This window comes from Colletes gigas, unplaced genomic scaffold (genome assembly GCF_013123115.1).
Source record: "Colletes gigas isolate AHSC1104 unplaced genomic scaffold, ASM1312311v1 Colletes_gigas_Sc00050, whole genome shotgun sequence".
Lineage (NCBI taxonomy): Eukaryota > Metazoa > Arthropoda > Insecta > Hymenoptera > Colletidae > Colletes > Colletes gigas.
Genome location: NW_025106679.1, coordinates 25986 through 51048, shown reverse-complemented (window position 1 = coordinate 51048; position 25063 = coordinate 25986). Strand labels below are relative to the sequence as shown.

The window sequence follows — 25063 nt, the reverse complement described above, 5'->3', positions numbered from 1 at the left end:
CAAAATCGCAAGCCCAGGATGAGGAGTTGCAGCGGTTGTTGAATAGCGAATCTAGCCTGCGATTACGTAAAGTCTCGTTGCCTGGCACGTCTTCCGAAATTTTTTGCGATATTTCGACTAAGAATGTAAGACCTTATGTCACCCCTCCTTTCCGACGTGCAGTTTTTAATATGTTACATGTATTATCACATCCAGGTATTAACGCGACGATCAAGCTCATAACGCAACGTTATGTTTGGCCGTCGATTAAAAGAGATGTTCGCACGTGGACACGTTGCTGTATACCGTGCCAAAGATCAAAAATTTCCCGTCATGTGACTGCACCATTGGCTACATTTGTTAAACCTTCTGCGCGATTCGAACACATTCATTTAGACATAGTAATTTTACCGGTGTCCGAAGGTTTCAGGTATTGTCTGACCTGTGTAGACAGATATACGCGGTGGCCGGAAGCCTTCCCCATGGTCGATCAGGAGGCCCAAACCGTAGCTCGAACCTTTTATGACGGTTGGGTAGCGCGGTTTGGTGCTCCCGTACGGATTACCACCGATCAGGGTAGGCAGTTCGAATCCAAATTATTTTTTGCGCTGAACAATTTAATTGGATCCACACGCCTTCGCACAACGGCGTATCACCCAGCGGCCAATGGGATGGTAGAGCGTTTTCACCGACAGCTCAAGTCGGCTATAAGGTGCCACGGATCCGACAGGTGGACAGAAATACTTCCGACGGTTCTACTCGGTATTCGTTCCGCCTGGAAAGAAGACCTCGGCGCTACCTCAGCGGAATTAGTTTATGGCGAGCCATTAAGATTACCGGGAGAGTTCTTGTCTTCGCATTCAGCGGAAGGCACAGAAAATGCTTCCGATTTTACTAATAGACTACGCAACCATTTTTCTAAATTGAGTCCCTCTAATGCATCACGCCATTCCGTTAATCGTACATTCGTTTTCAAAGATCTTAGCAGTTCAACACATGTTTTCATCCGAACAGATTCAGCCAAAACTATTTTACAACCCGCTTATGAAGGTCCATACGCCGTAGTGCGCCGAGGCGAAAAAACATTTACAATAAACATTAGAGGTAAGGAAATAAATATATCAATTGAAAGGCTAAAGCCTGCTTATATGCTAGCAGAAAACAGACCGGATCCCGTGAGCATAGAAAATCAGCCGGTCACACAAACAAACGTACCTGACAATGCGCCGGTTATACAGCAACGTGTTACGCGTTCAGGTAGACGCGTACGTTTTCCCGAGCGATTTCAAATTACGCGGTAGTACTTAAGGCTTGCGCATTATTATAATAAGTATCATATACCATTTATTTTTATCCATCACTTTTATGTACTTTCATGTATTTTTGGGTATTACGTATTATATATTAAACTCCATGTAAATTCCTTTTTTTTTCAACTCTGTTCAAATACTGTAATGTAAATCTTAGTTAGGATAACGTATTTTATATAATAGAGTAAATGGTAGTGGTAATGTAGTCGGTCAATTTTTCGTAATTGTGCCAATTACTGGCAGGGGGGTAGTGTGGCGGCCAAGGCACCACATACGCCTTAGCCGTTCGAAGCCGCTACAATGTATGGTTGCACACGAGACGATGGTTGCACACGAGACGACCAGAGCCGCGTGAGCCGAAAAGCCGTTGTCGTCGTCTCTGACCGTCTTTTGTTTTTGAAGGCCTCTTGGTACGGTGGCGATGATCGTACCAGGGAGTCGAGCGTAACCCGCACCACGAGTCACGTCGTTGTACGACAGCAACAATAAAATTGTGCGGAACGGAACAGGGCGGAGTCATTATTTTCCCGATCCCACAGAGGCTTCCTTAAAAAGTTATTAACGTTTAAAGTTCCGTCCGTACTGAATTTTTTTCTAGAAAGTGGATAGGATTTCGGGGGTAGGTCTATTTGCCAAAAACGATTGTAATTGACCCCCGCAACCGGAAATAATTTTTCCAGAACGATTTAAAATTTTTTACTTTTGTCGAAAAATTTCGCACCTCGAATTTTTTTCTCGAAAGTGCGTAGGAATTCGGAGTATGTTTATTCACCAAAAATGCTTGTAATTGACTCCTGTAACTAAATATAATTTTTTTAGTATAATTTGAAAGTTTTTAATTTCGCCTAACAGTACCTACTCGAATTTTTTTCTCGAAAGCAGGTAGGATTTCAGGGATACGTGTATTCACCAAAAATAATTGTAATTGCCCCCCACAGCCGAATATAATTTTTTTAGAATGATTTGAAAAATTTTTTTTATCCAAAAATTTCTGCATCTACCCGATGTTTGTTCTCGAAAGTGGATAGGATTTCAGGGGTATGTGTATTCACCAAAAATGATTGTAATTGAGCCCCGCAACCAAAAATAATTCTTCCAAAATGATTTGAAATTTTTTAATTTAATTTTTTAATAACTTTTTAATGAAACCTTAGTCAAGAAATTGATTATTTTGGCCTGTAGAATCTTCCATTATAATTTTCCCCAGGGGTGGCCAAACACCCTGTATAAATTATTGTATTTATTGCAACGGGTTATGTAATAAAAGTGACAATTAACAATTATTGGTTGTCGAAACAAACAGGTTCATCGCTATTTAAGTAGCGCGAACATTATATATTTAATAATTCCCTATATAAATTCGCGGATCCCACAAATCTATCTACACGGTGTTAAAAAAAGTGTTTCAAGACTTTAAGGACTTATAGTACTCAGCGAAAGGAGTAGAAAATGTCGAATCAACATAAGTCCAAAAGTCAATTATTTCGACGAAAAATCGACTTTTAGCATTTAAGAATAATCGATAACTTGAGTAATCTTCTCTGCGAAGCATTGAATGTAAATAAATAAACTGATTCAGAAGTACGTTCAAGATTGTTCTATAAATGTTCATCTCCCATAAATAATGTAGAATAATTACGTGAATGAATTAAAAATGCGTGTCAAACGATACGAGATTCGAAATAAATACTTTCAAGTGTATGTATGTCGATCAATGAAGACACATTCTAGATATTCTTAGATACTAAAAATCGATTTTTCGTCGAAAGGATTGACGTTTGAAGCTGTGTTACTTGAACATTTTTTACTCCTTGCGCTGAGTACTATAAATCCTTAAAGTCTTGAAACACTTTTTTTTTAACACCCCGTATAATCTCCTTGGGATGTAAAAAAACTCAGGTTAAGAACTGCTGCAAAGGACCCAGAAATATCGTCAAGATATTTCCTACTTAAGCTTTGTATGTTTAATCGATGATACTACACACTTTTCAGACATTGTTCAAGTCCAAAATCCTTTTTTTAACAAGAAAATACTCTAATTAAAATGTGTTCTCTACGACACTTTAGTGAAAACTTACTAGTATGTTTCTACAAGATCACTTCACAATGAATGCAACCAATTATTGTAATAGTATTAAATGAACCAATTATGCACTAAAATGTGAGACAAAATTGAATCATAAGCAAAATTCTATTACGGACAAATTAAACAGGATATAATAAAATTGTCCAACATTTATTAAAGTGCAATAAACATACATAAGTAAAATACGTAAAGAATAATACATAAATAAATTATGCTCCTAACTGTATTTCAAAACTGATTTTACAAAAATTTATTTATATTTGAAAAATTGTAATTTAATTTAAAGGGTTTCATATTTTTTACTGTAATCTACTTAATTTATACTTAATTTGAATTAATACATTATCTATAAAAGCAATTCATAAAAATAAAAATACAAATTCTCAGGTTCACGTTTCTTATGGTGGTTTATTTAATACTATTTAATAATCAATTAATTACTTTCTTTGAATAATATGATGAATCGCGTATTACTTGGTTTACAAGTAAGTCTGCTTCATTATAATAATAAACAAAGCAAGAAAAACAATAAAATTAACTGATTTTTAACAGAAGTGGAATAAAAAATGGTAAATCTGTTAAAAATCAAAAATAATCTTAATGAATGTACTATACAAACAATTTCAGTAGTTGCGAGTTTTTAAGCTGTTTAATTTTAAATTTTAGTTTCCAATGCTTTTGTTATTGACGATGTGTTTAAATTCGACTTACAATGTGCTTCTTATTCTATTCTTAGAACACGTTCATTCAACATGTTCAGGCATCCCCAGGGGTGCGTAGCCCGTAGTTGAGAAACACTGGGTTACAGCACACTGTGAACATCGTCATCGGAGTACACGTATCATAGACAAGCAAGCGCTGTGAGAGAAATGAGTCTGAAAATCGCGTGATGCCATTTCGCATTCCACGAATAGCGAGTCCCTGCGGAAGGAGAAAGAGAATGATGACCGGACGTCCGTCTATCTTAGCTGCGCGCGTACCTACGTAGCCAGTTACGAAAGGAGAACTTAAACCCGGTGGAATGCGCCGCAAGAAACCGGCTCTCCTCGTGAGAGAACGGCCGTCAGAGAAAAATAACCCGTGTATGTTTTTGAAACTTGAATGCAACCCTCTTTAATAACGCACCCAGAAATTTAGCAAGGGGGGTGGAACTAAATATTGACAGTGAGAATAGTGGAATAATGCCATTTCCGCAGATAAAAGTAAATTTAACCCTATATAATTCTATTTATATTGAACTTTTGACAATATTTATGATGACCACTAATAACGGGATGTAAACTGGAAGGCAAATTTTAATAAACATAAAGGTCCTGCAGTAGTCATTCTGATGAAAAATTGTAGAATAGTTGTAAATAGATTGTTTATAGACCATATTATTACTTTAAAACCACAATTGATAGTAAGATTAATATCTAAGTTCAGAACGCAACATAAAAGATTTACGCATTATTGTTAAATATAATAGAAAAAATGTTATTGTCTTGTTACAAATAACAAAATTTTAATGATAAAAAATAAATATTTGCAATACAGGAACAGTTGCAGTTGCTCCCTCCATACCCCTAAATGCACTACTAACCCTCTTTCGTTGCGAATTCAAGAAATCCTTGACGCGCTATTTCGTCCGTGAGCTCGTCTAAACCAATAGCGACGGAACTGAGTCTGATTAGAATAAATTGCTACAGTTAACCTTTTGCAATCCAATTTATATTTTTGTTTACTTCCTATCAGGACGTCTGTATCAATTCAAAGCACACGGTTGCTGTTGGAAACAGTGGACGGTGCAATCCCTTACACAACTAATTTTTACAGATTTGTTATAAAAAAAAATGGAAAAATAGTTGCTTTGTTAGAAATCAAACATCGGTAACGTGATAATTTTTTCTTCCCGGTATACATCATTTTTGATAACATTTGAAAATATTTACTCGTAATAGACTTAAAATGAGAACGAGTGTGAAATATTGTGTGTAGCTAATTTTTAAATGAAATCGCAATGGGTTATTATAATAAATATCAGAGATCATATTAAGTAATCTTTTTATTTATAGTATGAAGATTAATTTCATTATTTTGATGTGAATTTAATGTTAATTTATACATCGATAAGATAACACATGTCCAATGATACTGACGTTGCAGAAATATACATTAAATTTACGAGGTACATATCTATGATACCTTTTTAAATTTAATTAAAGTTTATATGATCACAAAATTAGATTTTATCGTTTTGGCAGAAAAATAATATTGTAGTTTATATTTTAAATCCACGTATTGCAAATTACAGTTTAATATTTTGCATAAAAAATTTCACAAAATTTTTGCAACCTACTATCAACAACGCGTGATTGTATTTCTCCGTTTTATTCTGCGAAATACGCCTGGCAATGAATTGTTCAAACATTTCAAGCCTCGGGTCAGTCCCATCGCTATACGTTGGAAGGTAAGGCCAGGCGCACGCCCATCTTGTCGACCAATCAACGACCGCAACGTCATCTCGTACGATGTAACGGAGAGACTCAGCCACGTGGTAAGCATCGCACTATTTTAGTATCGCGACGCAAGAAAATCTACTGATCGCACGCTCCTGTTCTCGAACGACTATTCTAGAATTTCTAAACACAATTAATTATTCGTCTGCAACGAAAATTCGTTCGACTGTGAAATCCGTTGTTTCTAATAACGTTTCAAAGGGCCATCAACACTAATAAATGAATGCAACGCATCAGTTTTAGACAACATGCAGTCTGATTAATGTTTAGTAGTAATAATACAAGTGATCAAACGAATTTAGTCGCAAATTTAATTATTATACGTAATTATCTCGTTAATCACAAAATGATTATATTTTTTAATATGATTAAATCACTAAGTTAATAATGATACTCGAAATTTTCTTAAGAAACATATATTTATTAAATAATTAAATCGAGAAATAAATTAATTATAAAACAAAAAGTAATGAAGTATGAACTAGAAACAGAAATATAATTTGCTTTTAAAACAATTCATTTGACAAAATAAATAATAATCTATATACATTTTTCTTTTATGAGATTTATTTTAATAAGCATTTATTCGAAAAATCTTTTCCCAATTAAAATTTATTTCATATTTGCAAGTAAATGGTTAATAACGTTTTCGGCTCATCTTTCACTATCGAATACGTTAACGATTACAATTATGAAGTTAGTATGGAAACCAGTTGAAAATCCTATAGATTTACAATTTATATAAACCATTGCTAAATCGTATATTTAAAATTACAGACATATATGATGAATATGTAAAGTAACAATAATGTTGTCATACTAATTTTGATTACAATTGTCATCATTACGGTTTGTGATTAATTACAATAATAATCATAGTGCAATCAAATACCGTCTAACTCTGTAACATAGCGTGGAATTGATTACAATTCGTTAATGGATTAAATGCGAGATTAAAACTAGCGTTGGTTACATTATTTTTGAGAATTCTGTTATATTGAAATAATAGAGAAGAAACTGTCGCAGACGCAATACATACATACGCTATTGATATACACATGTATTGAAATCGTGATGCACGATAATCGTCCGATGTTGTAACTACTAAACTGGATTGTTTACGTATTACAAACTGAAGCTCAAGGTACGTATCATTGAATGAAAAGAAGGTCAAACAAATGATGTGTAGGTCACTTCATTGTTAGTCATCGAGATGCCACAGAAAATGTAAACAGATTTACGAATTCACAAGGATTAGTTATCTTATGAGACCCACAGTTAGTTATTAACCCTTCCGCAACTTTGGACGAGATATCTCATGCCGCAATACTGTCTATGCCTTCATTCTTCAGTATTTACAAATGAATGTCACTTATCGGATGATTTACTTCATTTCTGACAATTTTGAAGGAGCATTTCGTATTCATAGCAATCGCGGTTCGACAATATTAACAATAGCACCAGCAGTGCTATTAATACTAATACAGAAATGGCAGATGACGTTTCATCGTCTAGAGCGTAGAATAGATGTTTCAAAGAAAGACGGTGGAAAATATCTACAACTACTACGTTTAAATCAAGCGTTTTAAATTACACAAAACAATCGCAGAGAGCAGAGAAAAATCAGACTTATCGGTAAACAGTAGCCTTTCTTTCATTTTCCAATATTTTTTCGACCAAGAACTTGTGAATATCATTCTGGCAAAAAGTAATAAATATGAGCGTAACGGAAATTTTATACACTCAGCAATACGTATATTTTTATATCACTATTCTTCAATATATGGGTATAATTCGTTTGCAATAATTATCTTTATATTAGAGCACTAATCCTACGCACAATTTCCAATTCATAAAAAAAATAATTTCAAGAAAGTAATTTTTCCGTACACTACAATTCCTACATTTCAATGCTATACATATTGACGCCAAAACTAAAACAATTATTAATGAAACTCATAATATACAATCTATTATCAAACTTTTATTATGGTAGTTTCAAACTAGTAGTATCAATTCTTTCTACAATAAATACTCTCTACTTGGTGACAAAGAATATATAAAAGAACCTAATTGTATTATAATAGAGTACACTAAATATATGGGTGGCACAGATTATGAAGGTTAAATTTTGCATTCATATTTATACGTAGAACAATTAAATGGTACAACAAACATTTGTCAAAATTGTGATGTTGCATTATGTATAACATCATGTTTTCAATTGTTTTATATACAATAAAAATAAAAAAAGTTAATTTATAAAAATATAATGTATCCTTATGCACCATTCCTGACACTCCTGCACTTATGACGAAATATTTTACGAATGAGCCACTTCGTATTCTAATGAAAGACACGCGAGATATTTCGTTCATTCCGTCGCATAACCGACATCGTAGTAACAAGAAATTTAGATCGTAACGATATATAAATGATCAAAGGAATATAGCGAGATATTTCATCCGCACTCATAAAACAATTAAAAACATAACTACAAAACATGTAAAAAATAAACAAAAAATAGCTAAAGATAGAACCTTAAGCCGCTATTCAACGGTTCTCTAGCATTTCAAACGATGTATTTAAAAGCGGAAATTTAACTTCTAAAAATCACTGTGGTCCAAGAAAATTGTTTCCAACACATCAAGTATCAATTATATGTAATACTAAATAGTGCAGAGTTAATTTTTTTAATGCGCATCCTTACTCTTAGAATACACTTCGTGTTATGAAATTCAAATTTTGTTTTACCGATATACGAGGAAGTTCTATTAAAATTCTTTAACACCCACGCGGAAAACGGTGAATTTTGCGAGGACAAGAGTATTAAACCAAAATAAAATTACTCACGAGAGTAGAATGTAGTCACAAGCAGGGCAAGCCAGGACAGCTGTTTCTCCACAAGATTTCTCATTTCTAGAGTTTATCAAAGTCTTTCACACTAATAATCGGTTGTTCTTTCACCCCGAATAATTGTCGAACCAAAATGACAGTCTCTTCTAAAGAATCACAGAAAGTAATAAACGCGTCACACGCACGTTTCGTTGCACAGTAAACGTTTAAACTACTGACCAGTCGATGTACCCGTTTCACACAGTCCGTACTACGCGACCAGCTGTACAAGACTGACTCATGGGAATGCGTTTTGGCGGTACGAAGCTTTAAAGGCGTGCGCCAAGTGCGCACGCGCGGATCGCTCACGCCACCGACTTGTTTGGTGGGGCGCGAGACTGCTTCTTTCTCTTTCGCTACACCTTCGACGTTTTCTCTATTACGCTGTTTTACCGAACCACGCTGGCGCCGGTATCATTACGGCTTTCGTTAAAGCATCGTGCAAGATCATTAACTGAATGCCTGCGTGGAACAACGGTAGCGAGACCTTACGTACTTTTACAAATAGAATTTAATTAAGAACAGGGTTTCATTGTCAATGGACAATAGGTAGAGATAATTAGCGGATTTGGACGGAATACCGGCTCACCTGAGTATCATACGATGCAACGGATGCCCCTGATCGCACTGCCAGAATGAGTCACATGGACTATTACATATTATTTTTCAAACTTCGCCTTCCCATAGACGCCTATAATAAAAGAAAACTTTTGGCATACCTTTCAATGTGTTCATGCTTAATCATTAATATCCAACTTAAATAGTTATGTACCTCTTAGCTTACATTTTCTCTATATTATTTACTAAAACAATGCACAAAAATAAATATTAACAAAAATGATTGGACTTAGGTGGTTTTGGAATTCATTTAAAACTAAATAATAATAATTTTTTGTTTAACAGTATTTAAGGAGGAGCGGGGCATTCAACTGAAAACCAAATACTAGTAATTTTCCACATAAAATTTTGAAAATATATATTTATATAACATCTAGTACACTGAATCGAATGATGTAGAAATTAAGTTTCTGACTTCCATTTTTTTACAACAAAAAAATTATGTTTTTTTGAAAAAATCATCAGAATAAAAGATTTCGTTTGAGTTATTTTAATCTTAACATTAATTGGCTGCACTATGTATAATATAACTGTATATGATAATACGTGATATACATTAGATATGAAAATACTTTATCGGCTCGACTGTCTGACTTTGATCTATACAACGTAATCATAAGCATAATATATGAACATCAATGTAACGTATATTAAGCGTATGGCTGCGTATAATTTTAGTTTATATGTAGAAGATCTTTTAGCGAATGAAGTGTACTTCTATAATTTTCATAGAAACTGTTTGATTCTGAAAATGTGTAGACCAAAGAAATATAAAGAAATAAATCGTATGATATAAATGCAACGATAGCAATATTATTGCGAGAAATAATAAACTGGAACAGACAGCAATTACAATTTCGTTTCGCAAAATTCTAGTGACATGCGAGACATTGCTCTTGATGAAGCAATTTTTGTTCCTCAAAATTCGAACATGAATACGAGGTTGCAATCATCAAACTATGATATTTACATATTTTTGTGCTTCGGAACAAGTTCAATATGCAGTTATTGCTACTTCAAATCTGAACACTCTTGTTCACGTATAAATTGTGCTGAATGTGATTACGAATTGAATTACGAATGGTTCACGAAATTGTTTTGAAGTGTGAGTTTTGAGAAAAAAGTGGCTTGGAAAATGTACAAAATTCTACATTCAGTTCTTTTATTGTTTATAATAAACAAATGAACATTTCAGTTTATGATATCAATTTTAATATTTATAAAGCATTTTTAAGTTCTATTGGTAAGGAATATTCAGTTGTAGAAAAGATTAGCATGATTATGAATGTAAAATGCATTTCCCAATTAATGCATCGAAAATATACCATAGCTTTAAAATATTCTTCCATAAAAACTTGTTCAGAAAATGTACAAAGAATACGACAGGTAGTAAAGAAAAAGTATGGCAGCTTGTATAGGAATAATACTACTTTTCCTACTGAAATATCTGTCAGTTATGATGGATCTTGGCTCACTCGAGGTCATACGTCAAAATATGGATTAGTTTGCGTAACTGACTTACGAACTAGACATATTCTTGACTATGCAGTCATCTCAAATATTGTCAGAGATGCACAAATACCTACAGAGTGCGATAAGATGAAAATTTTTCGGAATTTTCGATCCGGATGGAAGGCGACAAGCACGTTTGCCAAAAAAATCATACAGCTTTATCTGATGCAATGGAAATGTATGCAGCAGTACAGATATGGCAAAAATCAGAAGAGTATGGTATGCAATTCACAACTTTTATTTCTGACGACAATAGCAAAACTGGGTAATATCTGAAGAATTTACAAATATATGAAGGAGATGTAAAAATCGAAAAAGTGGTGGCTATGTGTGAACCATGTAACTAAAAGATTATACTTTAGGAGGTAAAGAGCAAGGTACATATATCGAAGGAAGTCACTATTAAGAAATTGGCAGACTACTATAAGAAAATTATATTACGAAATAAAAGCAATACAACAGCTTTGAAAACTACGATATTTCAAAACCACAACAACACCTATAAAACAAATATTCGATAAAATTTTAACCATTTATAATAGGTCGAGCGAAGAAAAATTACTTCGACGTTGTGCACAATATTTCACATAAAATGCTCATGAAAATTTGCATAATATAATATAACGTAAGTGCTCAAAAAATATTTTCCCATCTAAATACCTCGTTGTATCTTCATCGCAGAAACCATCACTGAATGCAATGAGGGATACAGTAAAACCATATTAGATTCAGGCGAAGATGGTACAGTGCGTGTGGTCATTGTAAAGACTGCACATAGTACTTACACACGAACAACAAAAAAGATAGCTCCTCTTTCTATTATTACAAACGAACATATGGTGTCTCTGCTACATACTAATAAGTTCTCCTATACAGGGTGCTCCATGCAACTTGTGCACCTCTATAATTTCCAAAGTATGCATTGCTTTAAAAAATTGTATATAAAACGTTGCATGATTTGAAGTAATACACTATGCAGTGCATTTGTTTTTTTTTTATAGGTTAAAGTGTTTTGGAGATTTGAAGGTCAACTTTGTTTTTCTAAGTAGAATACTATACTTTGTATACCAAAATATAGATAAAAAATATATCAGGCCCACTTGGTTGAACTTTCCTTGTCGAGAGTACGTCACGAGTGGGCCGTGACCACCGCCCTGAAGAACGACTGCCCTCGATAGCAAACCGATTCACTCCTTAGGTAACCTTCCTTTTCCAAAAATGTATATTTAAGGACATGAGCATTAAGACACTATTCGACAAAATACCATCAGCATTAAGAAAAATCGACTAAGCGCGCCACCGCTTATCACTAAGGAAAACGACCATTCGACAAAGCAAGCACTTACAAACTTGTACATGTTATAATGTTAAATTATAATATTTATCCTCAATCGACGTGAGTTGGCACCATCGTATAAAATTACATATCTTAATACAAAGTCCACCTTCAAATCTCCGATATGTCTTTACCTATAAGAAAAACAAATGCACTACACAAATACACTACATACAGTGTAACCTTTCAAACTATGACACTTATTTATACAAAATTTTTTGAGCAACACATACTTTAAAATTTATAGAGATGCACAAGTTGCATGGATTACCCTGTACATTTAAGCTAAATCAATTAATTGCTCTTCAGTTGTATAATTTACATATAAATACAATTCAATTACCTAGCAGGCAGTATTATCAGCAATTAAAATTAACCCTAGGACGATCTATGATTCAACCATACATTTAAGGTCTTTGGTTAAAAAATGACTGTGAAATGAGCGAAATTCTTGTTTTTAATTTTATGTTTTATCAAAGGGATCAAGGAAACATAGAAATACGTTATTATAACTTCATTACAATGTCTTTTACATATAATATTTGTGTATTTTTCACCTTTAGTCGATGTTGAAGCAATAGGTTGTAAGTTCGTGATGTCCTCCTTTATTTCTTTCGCTGCCTTCGCCCGTGGGTAACACTTTCGTTGTGCAATATATTCTTGAATAAACACAAATCCTAAGTTTTTCTTCTTTATTTATATTTTGTACTATAATATTTTCAATTGTAGGAGGAAAAAATAGGTTGAACAAAATATCGTTACTTATCCTTGTAGCAGCATATCTTGTAATAGATACTTGGTGGTAATTGTTACGGATATTATCGTCTAAAATTTACTAGTGGTTTGTTAGACCATTCAATGTTTTTATTTTTTGATCAAAAAATTTCCCTATTACCAAGTGAAGTATCGTTTATCTTTACTTCGTCATCTATACTGCTGGGAATACACTCACAATCAGGGACATGATCTTCTGTTTCTTCATTTGTTGGAAAAATAAATTCTTCAGAATAATAAATTACAAAATGTAATTATAAATACGTAACTGAAACCTTTAGGGAATGCTAAAACGCGAAGACAAAACATAAGAGAACATATGTTCATGTTGCTCTGGAAAGTATTACATTTTATTGCCAAGTTGCTACGACATATCAAATTTTTACAACGTAGAACAATTCACATTTATGGCAATAATAAAACAATCTAATTTATTTTTTATGATTTTAAGCATGGTTTCGAAATATTTCACTCTGATTATTACTTTCTATCATTTGATTATGTCTTATACATAGAGTATGTATATAGAGTCAGAATAAACCCAAGGACTTTATATGTAATTATTTTTATTACTAACATGCTGCTTGACTAGGGACAACAGACTTATATCATGTCCAGAGAACAGAAACGAACATATTTATAATAATTTCAATGTACGTTTTGTGTAAACAGTAAATAATATTCAAATTGCCTCGGTGGCCCTCAAGGAAGCTTCTCCGAGGCTTATAATTCTATAATTTTCACTAAAGGCTTTTCCACCTGGTTATTTAAAACAATTTTGGTAGCCATAACAGATTATATTATTTAGTGCATTGTTACAGACACATGAACAACTGAACATTTGTCGATCAATTAATGCACTTCACTTACAATTAGCGTTCTTAAAAACTATTATTATTTATATATCACTATTTTCTTTACTAAATTTTAAACTAACTACTATACACATATTCATTCCTTATTTACATAAACTCATACATATATCGACTCATTCTCATTCATTCTCCTATTTATACTAATGCAACTTGTGCTTACAATCTGAGCACGACCGCGATTGTCAATTGTCAGAACATAATTAACTGTCTTACATGCGATAATACAGGTCTTAATCTTGTCTTATGCTTAATGAATTTCATTAACTTATTTTTAATACATGAATTATTACTTTGCTCTTAACATAACTACTAATCTAGATTAAAGTTTATCTCTAAGATCAAATATTTGTACTTTTATGTTAACGATATTATCAGCAAATAATTTATAACAGCATTTATATCATGTATAATTTATACAGCAAAGCATTTAAAGTCCTTTTGCTCTCGTGTGGTATAATATTGGAATTTTTGAATTTGGATCTTAGATGAAGCATTCTTTATCCAGATATACAGCTTTTGCTCTTGAATTTGCTTTGCTAAACTTTTATTTCTATCAAGCAATGGTTCAAAATGCAGGGTGTTACGTTTAAGTGCGAATGGTGGAATATCTCATAAGGTATTGAAGGTATGAAAAAAGTGTTCTTACAAAAGTTGTTTTATTTAAAGGGGCAAATTAAGTGATATAAATAATTTTTGTATAGGTGGGAAAGATTTTAAGGTTAAGCTAATTGTTTTAAATGGAACCATATATTTTTTTGTTAATAATATGATAGCGTTTGTTGAGACAAATTCAACGACCTACTATATGGCATCATTCCTTGCTATAGAGCCATAATTATTAAGACACAAAGTAGTCAGATCAACGCGAATTGTGAGTTGTTGGTTAAAAAGAATCCTGTGTAACTATACTATACGATTTGTTTATACGATAGAATCGAATCAGAAACATTCGGTGCGTCAGTCGCTGCAGTACGTAGGGTTCGGCTGGTAATTTCTGTTGATCTGACTCGTAATGACATCATGCAGTAGTAATTTGTTTTAACAAATGCTATCATATTATGAACAAAAAAATATGTGATTCCATTTAAAAAAATTAGCTTGACCTTAAAATCCCCCCCACTATTTCACCTATACAAAAATTATTTATACCATATAATTTGTCCCTTTAAATAAAATAACTTTTATACGAACACTTTTTTGATACAATCAATACTTCATAAGATATTCCACGATTTGCAGTTAAACGTAACACCCTGTATAAATGCTTCGGGTCGAGTATATTCTGATAGCCTTGCTTTTTCTAAATAGTCCTCAAATTGCCAGGCTACTCCACAGATGAGTGTATTTTGGGTAGATTGTATGGCTCTGTGCATGTGAATTCTTATTATTTTTATTATTAGCACATCAATTCAAGGAAAATTCGTTTTGTCGTAAATGTATCTATTCTTTCATTTTTTGACGCCCTCTGCTGAAATTTTATACATATACAAGCGTGTTCGTTAATGTTAAAAAAATTTTATAGAGATATTCTAGAGGCCAAAATAAGACGAAAATCAGGAATATCAATTTCTTGACTGAGGCTTTATTAAAAATTATTAAAAAATTAAGTTAAAAAATTTCAAATCGTACTAAAAAAATTATATTTAGTTACAGGGATCAATTACAAGCATTTTTGGTGTATAGACATACCCCGAAATTTTACGCATTTTCGAGAAAAAAATTCTTTACCAAAAATCTAATGTGAGGCTTCTCTGATATGCGAATTTTTAAAATGTCATAACTCCTGAACGGATTGGAGGATTTTTATTTTTCAAAATGCAAACAACGCGTATTTTAGTGGAGAATATATAAAAATTCTAACAATATTGAAAAAGTTATTCCTTGACACCGTAAAGTGAGAAAGACCCCCTAAAACTGGTCCAATTTTCAAACGGCCATAACTCCTACAATAGTAAAGGTAACGCATTGAAATTTCTTTCTGGAGCAGAGCCCGTGGGTACCTACAAAAAGTATTAGACAACTTTTCTATAGAGCGTCAAACATATTTATTAAAAGTGAAAAACAAATTTTTAAGAAAAATCAACAAGGTGATAGATACCTAAATTTTTTGGCGAAAAAAAAAATTTCAAATCATTCTAGAAAAATTATTTTCAATTGCGGGGGTCAATTACAATAATTTTTGGTGAATAGATCTACCCCCGAAATCCTAGCCACTTTCTAGAAAAACATTCAGTACGGGCGGAGCTTCAAACGTGAATAACTTTTTAACGAAGCCTCCATCAACAAATTAGTATTCTTGATCTTCGTCTTATTTTGGCCTCTAGGATCTCCCATTAAGATTTTTCCCAAGGATGGCCGAACACCCTGTATACGCAGATGGAAGGTCGGTGGAGTGCTTGTGAGAGGAACGGTCCCCCTGGTGACGACTACGGGAAGCGATGGAACCCAGAGATTAAATAACTTAAAAATATCGGAGAAAAACAGACTAAATAAAATGGGTGGATTGATGGCTCCCATTTGGAATCCATTTTTTATTGTGAAGACATTATCAGATAGCTAAGTGTCGAGAACTAGTCTAAACTTCCTGCCTGTGATCATGTGATTGGAAAATCCCTTTTTATGGAGTTTACATAGTAACTCATTAGTCCAAACTGAATCAAACGCCTTCTTCAAAACGATTAGGCACACTCCCACAATTTGATTGTCGTGTAGTGCCCAAGCTATATCCGATGTGAGTTTTGCTATTGCGTGAATTGTAAAGAGTTCCTGTCTAAAGCCGAATTGTTGATTCGGTAACAAATTGTTTAGAATTGTTTGTTGTGTAATTCTGTTGTTTATTACGATTTCTAACAGCTTTTCTGTATTTGGGAAGAAACTAATTGGCTTGAAGTTACTCAGTTTCAAAGGACTTTTCCCTTTTTTTAAAAAAGCAACTACCCTGGCAGTTTTCCACTTCTCCGGAAAATACAACGTATTGAAGCAGTTGTCGAATATTATCGTTATTGTTCTTATTGTGGATGATGGAACTTTTTCAAGTGCAAAATTTGAGATCTTGTCGAAATTAATTGATTTTTTATTGTTTAAGTTCCTAGTTACTCGTTCTACTTCAGCGAAGTTTGCAAGACAATTATTGCATGTATCTGTTGAAGCGTCTGCTCGATTATAGCTTATCCATTGATTCATCAATTTCCCTATGAGACACATTTTTTGAATTGTCTACAGAGATTTTGATCATTTGTTAGAATTTCTTTAAATTTGATCTAGTCTGTTTTTCTCAAAAGTAGTGTTTTCGTAGTAGATTCTGGACATGTGTTTATGTTTATGATAGATAATAATTTTAAATATATATTCTACCAATGCTGTATCTAACGTGGCGTTTGTTTCGGGAAAGAAGGTTGGTTTGAATATAAGAGACTGATTTTGAAACGTGTCTCGTTATCGTGGAGCCAGTTTGCGAGCCGAGTACCGTTAGGGTTAGAAGCATTATTAAGCCATGATTGTGTGCTTTGCGTACAAGTCTGATAAGTCTGTTCTGACAAGAATTGAATAAGCAGTATGGAAAGGTTATAATTCTCCCGTATTGATCTACGTGCTTCATGGAATGAGATTTTTATTATATTTACTTTATTAGTTGTTAACTAATAAACTTTATTGGTCCTTTAAACTCTTTTTCTATTTCCCGCAAACTGGAAACTGTATCAATGCCCTTTAAGAGAAATGTGATTCTTAAGCTATTTTGGTGTGTATGTAAACATTTTTTTCTTCTAATCTAATCTATTAAAACATTTTTTATTTTTAAGTAATCGATTAGTGTGTTTGCGTAGACTAATTGTAAGTGTTTGGTATCAGCCAATCTTTTAACACAAAAGTTTGCATTAACAGAATAACTCTTTATAATTTGTAGCAGATTTTGTATAATATTATCATGGATAATGAAAGGAAGAGATTTATTTTGAGATTTTACCGTACATTCGTTATTGGTATATGTACTTATTTTTGTAGCTGTGATTGTGTGTTTGAGGAACTGATGCTTGATTTTGTTTCTGCTGTTGGTGTATCAACGTTTTTCTACTCTACGATACCACTTCTGGTTCAAAGGTTTCTACGACGTAGTCTTCTATGTTATTTAGAGTACCAATCTATTACATGTCTTTCTTTGTAGAGATGTATGTTTTGTGTTTGACCATTATGTGGAATTGGAGTTTTTTTTCTGTTGATTGTAGCTTTTTCTATAAATTTTTATTTTCATTTTTAAGAGACTCCAACTCTTCTGATAATCTCCTGATTGCTGGTGTGAATTCTTCATCTTGCATTGTATTTGTTGATGCTATTGAGTCCGCTGGTGTGCTTTCATTACTTACTAGGCTTTCCATTTTTTCATTACAAGAAATTTATCGAATCAATGGCAATATCTAAACAGGAAGGAAATCATTCTGTTCGTTAATAGCTAACGTTTCCATTGGCAGACTACGCCAATGTTTGCCATTATTCTGTCTCACTCGGTCTCGCTAAGACTCGTCGTTGATCTTCGTCACCGTTTTCGGCCAATAGCTATCCCTGCCTGTGATCCGTAGGCGAGCCAGTGGACTGCAACATGAGTGGGGATATAAACACGCTGTGCCTTCTTCTCATGGACACATGGTACACCTTACTAACAAACTGATACCATATTCCCTACGCTCTTCCTCACTCGCAGGCTACGCGCACTGCACGATCCTGACTCGTCACACGGCACATAACACAATAATCTAATCCGATCCTAATCTAACTATCCCAATTGATAAAACATAGAGTAATTATTGTATTTAGATGTTTGGTTTACCCAACGATTTCGATGATTTTTGGATATATACTACATTGAAACTGGCACGGTGGCGAGAAAAAGTAACACGAATCTTAACGTAATTTGTACAAACTAATACTATTTTGGTAGTGTTAGTTTTTATGAAACTTATGCGACACCAGCTTTCAGCCGATGGAACGTGTCATTTCATTATTCAACTGTCTGGTTTTCGGTGGTCGCGATATGTGACGGGCTTGCGCATACACTGATAAAGGCGGGTTGTTCGCCTAATAAACAAATGATGTGTGATCAATTTATGTTCTTTTCGTCGATTTGTTCGCGAACAGCTCGCGAGCGTTTCTTTAACCAGTTAACTGTGATTGACGAGTATACTCGTCATGGAGAACTGGCACGATTTTGTGTATTGACGAGTATACTCGTCATGCCTATAAAGTAGTTACCATTGACTATTTAAATTGTAATTTTTGAGAAAAACAAAACATATTCTTAAATTTCAAGATGTTTAGAATATTTTGAGGCCATGGCGGAATAAAACAAGCAAATAAAAAATATAAATAATTTGAGATGAACTCATGCATCCCCGTATGCACCGGCTGAAACAGCTTACCAGTTCGCATAACGAATCCTAATATTCATTTTTAAACAGAAACTAATTTCTGTAGTGTGGCGCTGCTTCGCTGCGGGTAGGATCCCGTGAGAATCGTAGGAGGACAGAAAAGAAAAGGAGGGGGCGCGTTTCGTCCGGGCCTGCTAGTGGACTCATCAGTCAGGCTTTCTAGGAGGCCCTGCCTTAAACGACTGGGATATTGGGAAGTCGTTTGAGGATTGTATACAGCAACCGAGGTGTCGGTCGGGCGCTTGTGAGAGCGCGACCCCTCTGGTGGCGAGCATGGGAGGCGACGCCACAGTAGCTATATTTTCTAAATGCCACAAAATAACGAATATGAGATACGCCCGCGAAAACATGAGTGAAAATTGGGATCATGTAAGTTAACCTTAAAAATTAATAAGTTAAGGAATGACATAATATTAATGATTCTCAATTAACGTCCTTTATTAGGTACTATTTTTCAAAGAGAAAAACTTCAACCCGAACGGTTTAACTCTTACTGGAGGGAGCTACGAAAGGAACCAAAATACTTTTCCAAACGCAATTTCACTGGGGAAACACAAATGGTGTGGGCTGTATTTCTTATTCTATAATAAACAGATGCACTTTAATAACATAAATATACAATAAAAGTAATTAAGCATATGATATTTAATTAAACATATTGTACAGATAAATATACTAAATATACTAAATATACAGGGTGTTCCCGAATAACATGTAAAAGCGGGCTGGAGACGATTTTTTATGAAAAAATAAGAAAAATAAAAAGAATACAATTTTTCCGATTTCAACTTCGTTTTCGAGATAATCAAGTTTGAAGGGTCACCTCGTGTTACTCACACTTACGACTAACAATAAGATACGATTCGCTCGCCGATACATAGTGTCTATCGTGTTTGTAAACAATGTTTCACAACTGTTGGTATGCTTCTGAAATCGTCAGTACTTCATGGATACTCAGTTTTCGATAGTTTACCACGATGACTTACACGAATTGGGAATACGTTGATATGATCCGAGCTTTAGGAGTCTGTAACGGAAAATCCACTACTGTTCCGTATTACAGAGAGCGGTACCCTAATCCCTATAGGGTTCCCGATCGGAGAACGATACAAAGAGTAGGAAGAAGTCTTTTGGAAAATGGTTCTTTTCAACCGCAGCGGCGAGATTGTAGTCCTGCTCGTCAGCGAAGTTCTATCGAAAATTGTGTTCTAGAAGACATTGATAACAATCCTAGACTCAGTTTACGAGTGTTATCTGGCTTCCAAGATCGCCTGACCTTACACCTCTTGATTTTTATTTGTGGGGTCATATGAAAGAAAAAGTTTATAGTGCAGATATTCAGAGTCGGGATCAATTGATACAACGTATTAATCACACATTTGAAAGTTTGAAGAAAGGAAACACATCGCCTAGTGTTTATGCGCCTGTAATTAGACGGGCACAGCTATGCATACGAGAACAATCAATTTCAGCAATTTTGTAATTAATAACAAATGATGAAGTTAACAAAATACATTTTCATTCTTTCCTGAACGCAGTAATTCGTAAATGTACTGTAAACATTGTTTACAAACACGATAGACACTATACGTCGGTGGGCAAATCGTACCTTACAAAAGTACAAATAACACGAAGTGAATCTTCAAAATTGATTATCTCGAAAACGAAATCGAAATCAACAAAATTTTATTCTTTTTATTTTTCTTACTTTTTCATAAGGAATCACCTCCAGCTTGCTTTTACATGTTATGCGGGAACACCCTGTCTACTAAATGTACATATACTAAATATATACTAAATATGTACTAAATATAATATAAATGTTATACTACTAAGTAAATAACTTATATAAATAATAAAAATAGATACTTATATTATAAATTATATGTCTCGCTATCATGTGTATAGTATTATTATGTGGTGTCATATGGTGAGCGGTATACGTTTCCGATGATACCGGTGCATCGGTAAATTGCATAGTGCATAGTGCTTGCAAGGATTATTTGTGGACCTTGGCGGACACTGTGGGCAATTGTAAGACGTGTATGCTCGCGCGTAGGTGACTTTTGTGAACCACATTGTGTATTGGAAGTGGCATTCACCCTTTCTCTGTGAAAATCTCGTCGGGCGAGTTTCGGTATGCCCTTCTGGATTTTCATAAGACAGGTTGAATCTCATTCGACGTAAGGTGTTTGCGTTCCCATGAGTGGACACAAAAATCTAAGGCTGTCGATAACATCGTCAGTAGCACTGGCCTGTCGCAACCTTCCGCGCGAACGCAGCTATTCTCAGATTGCTGTTCTACAGCCGGAACTTTAATCATTAATAACTTTTTAACGAAGCCTCAATCAACAAATTGCTATTCTTGATTTTCGTTTTGTTTTGGGCTCTAGAATCTCCCATTAAAATTTTTCCCAGAGGTGGCCGATCACCCTGTATAGTTTCATTATACGTTAACTTTATCTTTTCGATATCTTGGCATTATGATAGTTATTAAATTGAAATAAATCTTTCGATTCAATAGCCTGAACTTACCACCATGTTTTGTAAGAGAAATTACAAGCTTGACGTCTTTGGAAACTTTCAAATGCTGATACAAATACATGCTAAGGCTCTAATTAATGTCTTTTTAAAAAACGAATTTTTCAAATACTTGAAAGGACTACAGAATTCTCTTATTGAATATTTTTATCTTGATGACATTCAAATTGAACGTGGATCCACGATTCTTTCCTGTCCAGTATAAATTCTATCAAAGATACAGATCTTAGAACCAAACATGAGCAAAAATTGAAACTGAAAAAGTCTGGTTTTCAACAATTCGAGAAACATTTCATAGAGGGAGTCCGTGGAAAAAGAAGATTGAGAAACACTGATATAGACTATCATATCTGCAAATATTTATGACGAAAGGATAGGAAAAGGAGCGATCTGGATCTATTTGACGAGGTGATTAGTTCGATCCGAATAATTTATCCACAAATCGGGAACTGGGTTGTCATTATTCAATATTGCCGTAAGTATGTACTATCCAACGACGACTTGTTGGCTAGGCACCCACAAACTAAACGGGGCAAGGGCAAGGAGAGAAGGTCTACGCACCGCCCTATTCCCACCATAGAGGCCCGCTCTGACGTCACGCTACATAGTAGTAGGATCTCGATATCTGCAAGAGATATAACGAAACCACTTTTACTTACTGTTTACTAAATAATGCAAATTCATTCATTTGATGAAGTCTAGAATAGTCTTCAAACATTTCACAAATTATAAACAGACCAAAACATGAATAATACTTTCGAATAAACGTATAATTCATATGAAATATTTAAAAAAATGTAAAAATTATTAATAAGCTTTGAGATCTTTTTGCAAATATTTAAGAATAAGTATGTAATTATTTATATGAAAGATTTTTATTCGAATAATTCATATGCATTTTTTTTTATTCAAGAATTTCATAAATGCTTATTTTATCGGATTCATTCATCCTTTAGAGAAATGTTTAATTTATGCGATAATGATGCACGTTCAGACCAATCGGGTCCATAATAAACTCGGCTGGCAGGTAAACTGTGCAGACTAATTTTTACAAATTATAATGATACTGCAAAATGTAAGGAAAGATTTTTGTTCTATTCATGGTTAGTATTCTGAGCGCGCGCTTACGCCAATGTCGCTAACTCTTGTTCTATCCTACTCTATTTCGATACGTTTCGTTCACGTCCTTCGTCACGTGATCGAATTGTAATTGTGAGCGCTCCAGCCAATAGCGATAATACATGTGAGGACGAGCGTCGCTATGCCGCTACGGCCAATCGGCGTGCCTAGCCATCAAGTCATTGTTGGATAGTACACTATATCTGATGTAATTTTTGCTCACTGAAATCAAAATGTAATATAGCTTGAAAAAAAGACGACATTTGAAGTGAGACACTACAAACTAAGGCTCGATATCGCTGTGCATATACTACATAGAGAATACTGTCGTGTAGTAAAGACTGTGTCTCGCGTGTCCACGCTAAAGTGTGACAGTCGCCATATTTCAATAACTGTTGATGATACGAAAAAGTTGTTTGTAAATTCCAGGATAAAATGGGATCTCTATTTTGGCGCAAACGAACATTTTTTATGTTATTAATTTCAAAGATACTATGATGAAGTTTCGTTTTTTAAATGGAACTATATATTTTTTTTTGAATCATGCGATAGTGCTTTTCAAGACGAATTTACTAAGCTTTAATGTATTCATCCGATTTTTATTAGTTTTCAAGATATAATGCTCAGAAATTTACTGATTTTCAGCAGAGACGTCTCGGCTTGAGTGGTAAGTCATAAAAGCGGTCCTATTGTTGCGGTGTTTGACTCTGCCTGTTGAAACCGATTGCAAGGGTCTACGCTCGGGGCGGCAGGTCTGAAGAGTAAGAAACATGGAAATTATTGTCTATCACGGTCTAAGTTTACCGCATCGAGGATGGTGTCGTTAATAATTTGGATGGTTGGAACATTTAGTTAAATGTTTTAGCTGAAGGTAGATATAAAGACATAACTTAATTTTAATTTCTGAAAATATTTTATTATACAAAAAATTTATTCTACATGTCTCCCGCTGTTCAAAATACATGTTTCTATTCGTTTTGCAAATTCCTTTTCCACGTTTATTAGAATGTTCGTTGGAATCTTTTCACATACAGTTTGAACTTTGTTTTTTAAGTCTGCAGTAGAGGTGTTTTATAAATCTGTTGTTTGATGTAACCCCACAGAAAAAAATGCATGACGATAAGTCTGATGATCTCGGTGGCCAAGAAATTAGTTCACAGAGTTCAAACAGTGTGTGAAAATATTCTATAATATATGGAATAATATGTATAGACAAAATTCAATTGTATAGTACAAAAGTTTTTTGCAAAAATTTCAGAAACTATTAAATACTCGAAACTAAAATTGTATAATGAAGATGTACACCCCTTCTTCTTTGGCAGGGGGGGAGGGACACTTTTCGGAAGAATATTTGTACTCTTTTTAAGTGTATACAATTAGAAACACATTCTTCCATTAAAACATTAAATAATCGATTTCAAGAATTAATATTTCAAGTAATTTTTTAAAATCGTTACCCTTTAAAATAAACATATACGCTTAATAACATTTATATCTGTTAAGTTTCGTGAATAATAAAGCCACAGTGATTGAAAGATGTATTTAATTGAACAAAGAAAACTTATTATGAGAACGTGAACGATCACTTGCTCGAACGCACATATGTACATGGAATGTTCGCGAAAAAAAAATACGCGACGCGCTACGCAGCGTCGCTCCCGATCATGCGCACACACACTCACCATCGCGTCTAGTAACGCGCGCCGAAATCAAACAAAAATTTTACTTTCTTTTCCTTATGTTATCTTAACAATATCAAATTGAACATGCTTATACATGTGCAAGTAACAATGGAAGTAATGGTAATTTATAAAAATGTTTAGTTTTCCAAATTATTAAAGATCAGTTTATCAATTTTTTTTTTAAATTCTTTAAATTTTATTTAGTGTAAAATTAAAATAAAGAATATTTATTTAAAGTTTACATATTTTTTCTGCAGACAGTAAAGCAGTATAGGTAATGGGTGCATCCAATCTGTGCATACACACAGGGTATTTGGCCATTTGTTTATGGAGACTTTGTTAAAAAGTTATTAATGTTTAAAGTTCCGCTCGTACTGAATTTTTTTCTCGAAAATGCGCAAGATTTTGGGGATACGTC

The 25063-nt window shown here is 33.9% G+C and overlaps 1 protein-coding gene across 1 annotated transcript in view; it reads right to left on the bottom strand.

Annotated features, from left to right (window-relative positions):
• The window catches only part of LOC122403362, a 269780-nt gene extending 260793 nt beyond the window's left edge, over positions 1-8987 (bottom strand). Inside the window, exon 1 of the mRNA XM_043406852.1 lies at positions 8727-8987. Within this exon, the coding sequence (XP_043262787.1) occupies positions 8727-8790 (64 nt within the window). The 5' untranslated portion in view covers positions 8791-8987. The remainder of the gene's footprint in view (positions 1-8726) is intronic.
• Positions 8988-25063: the final 16076 nt, after the last annotated feature.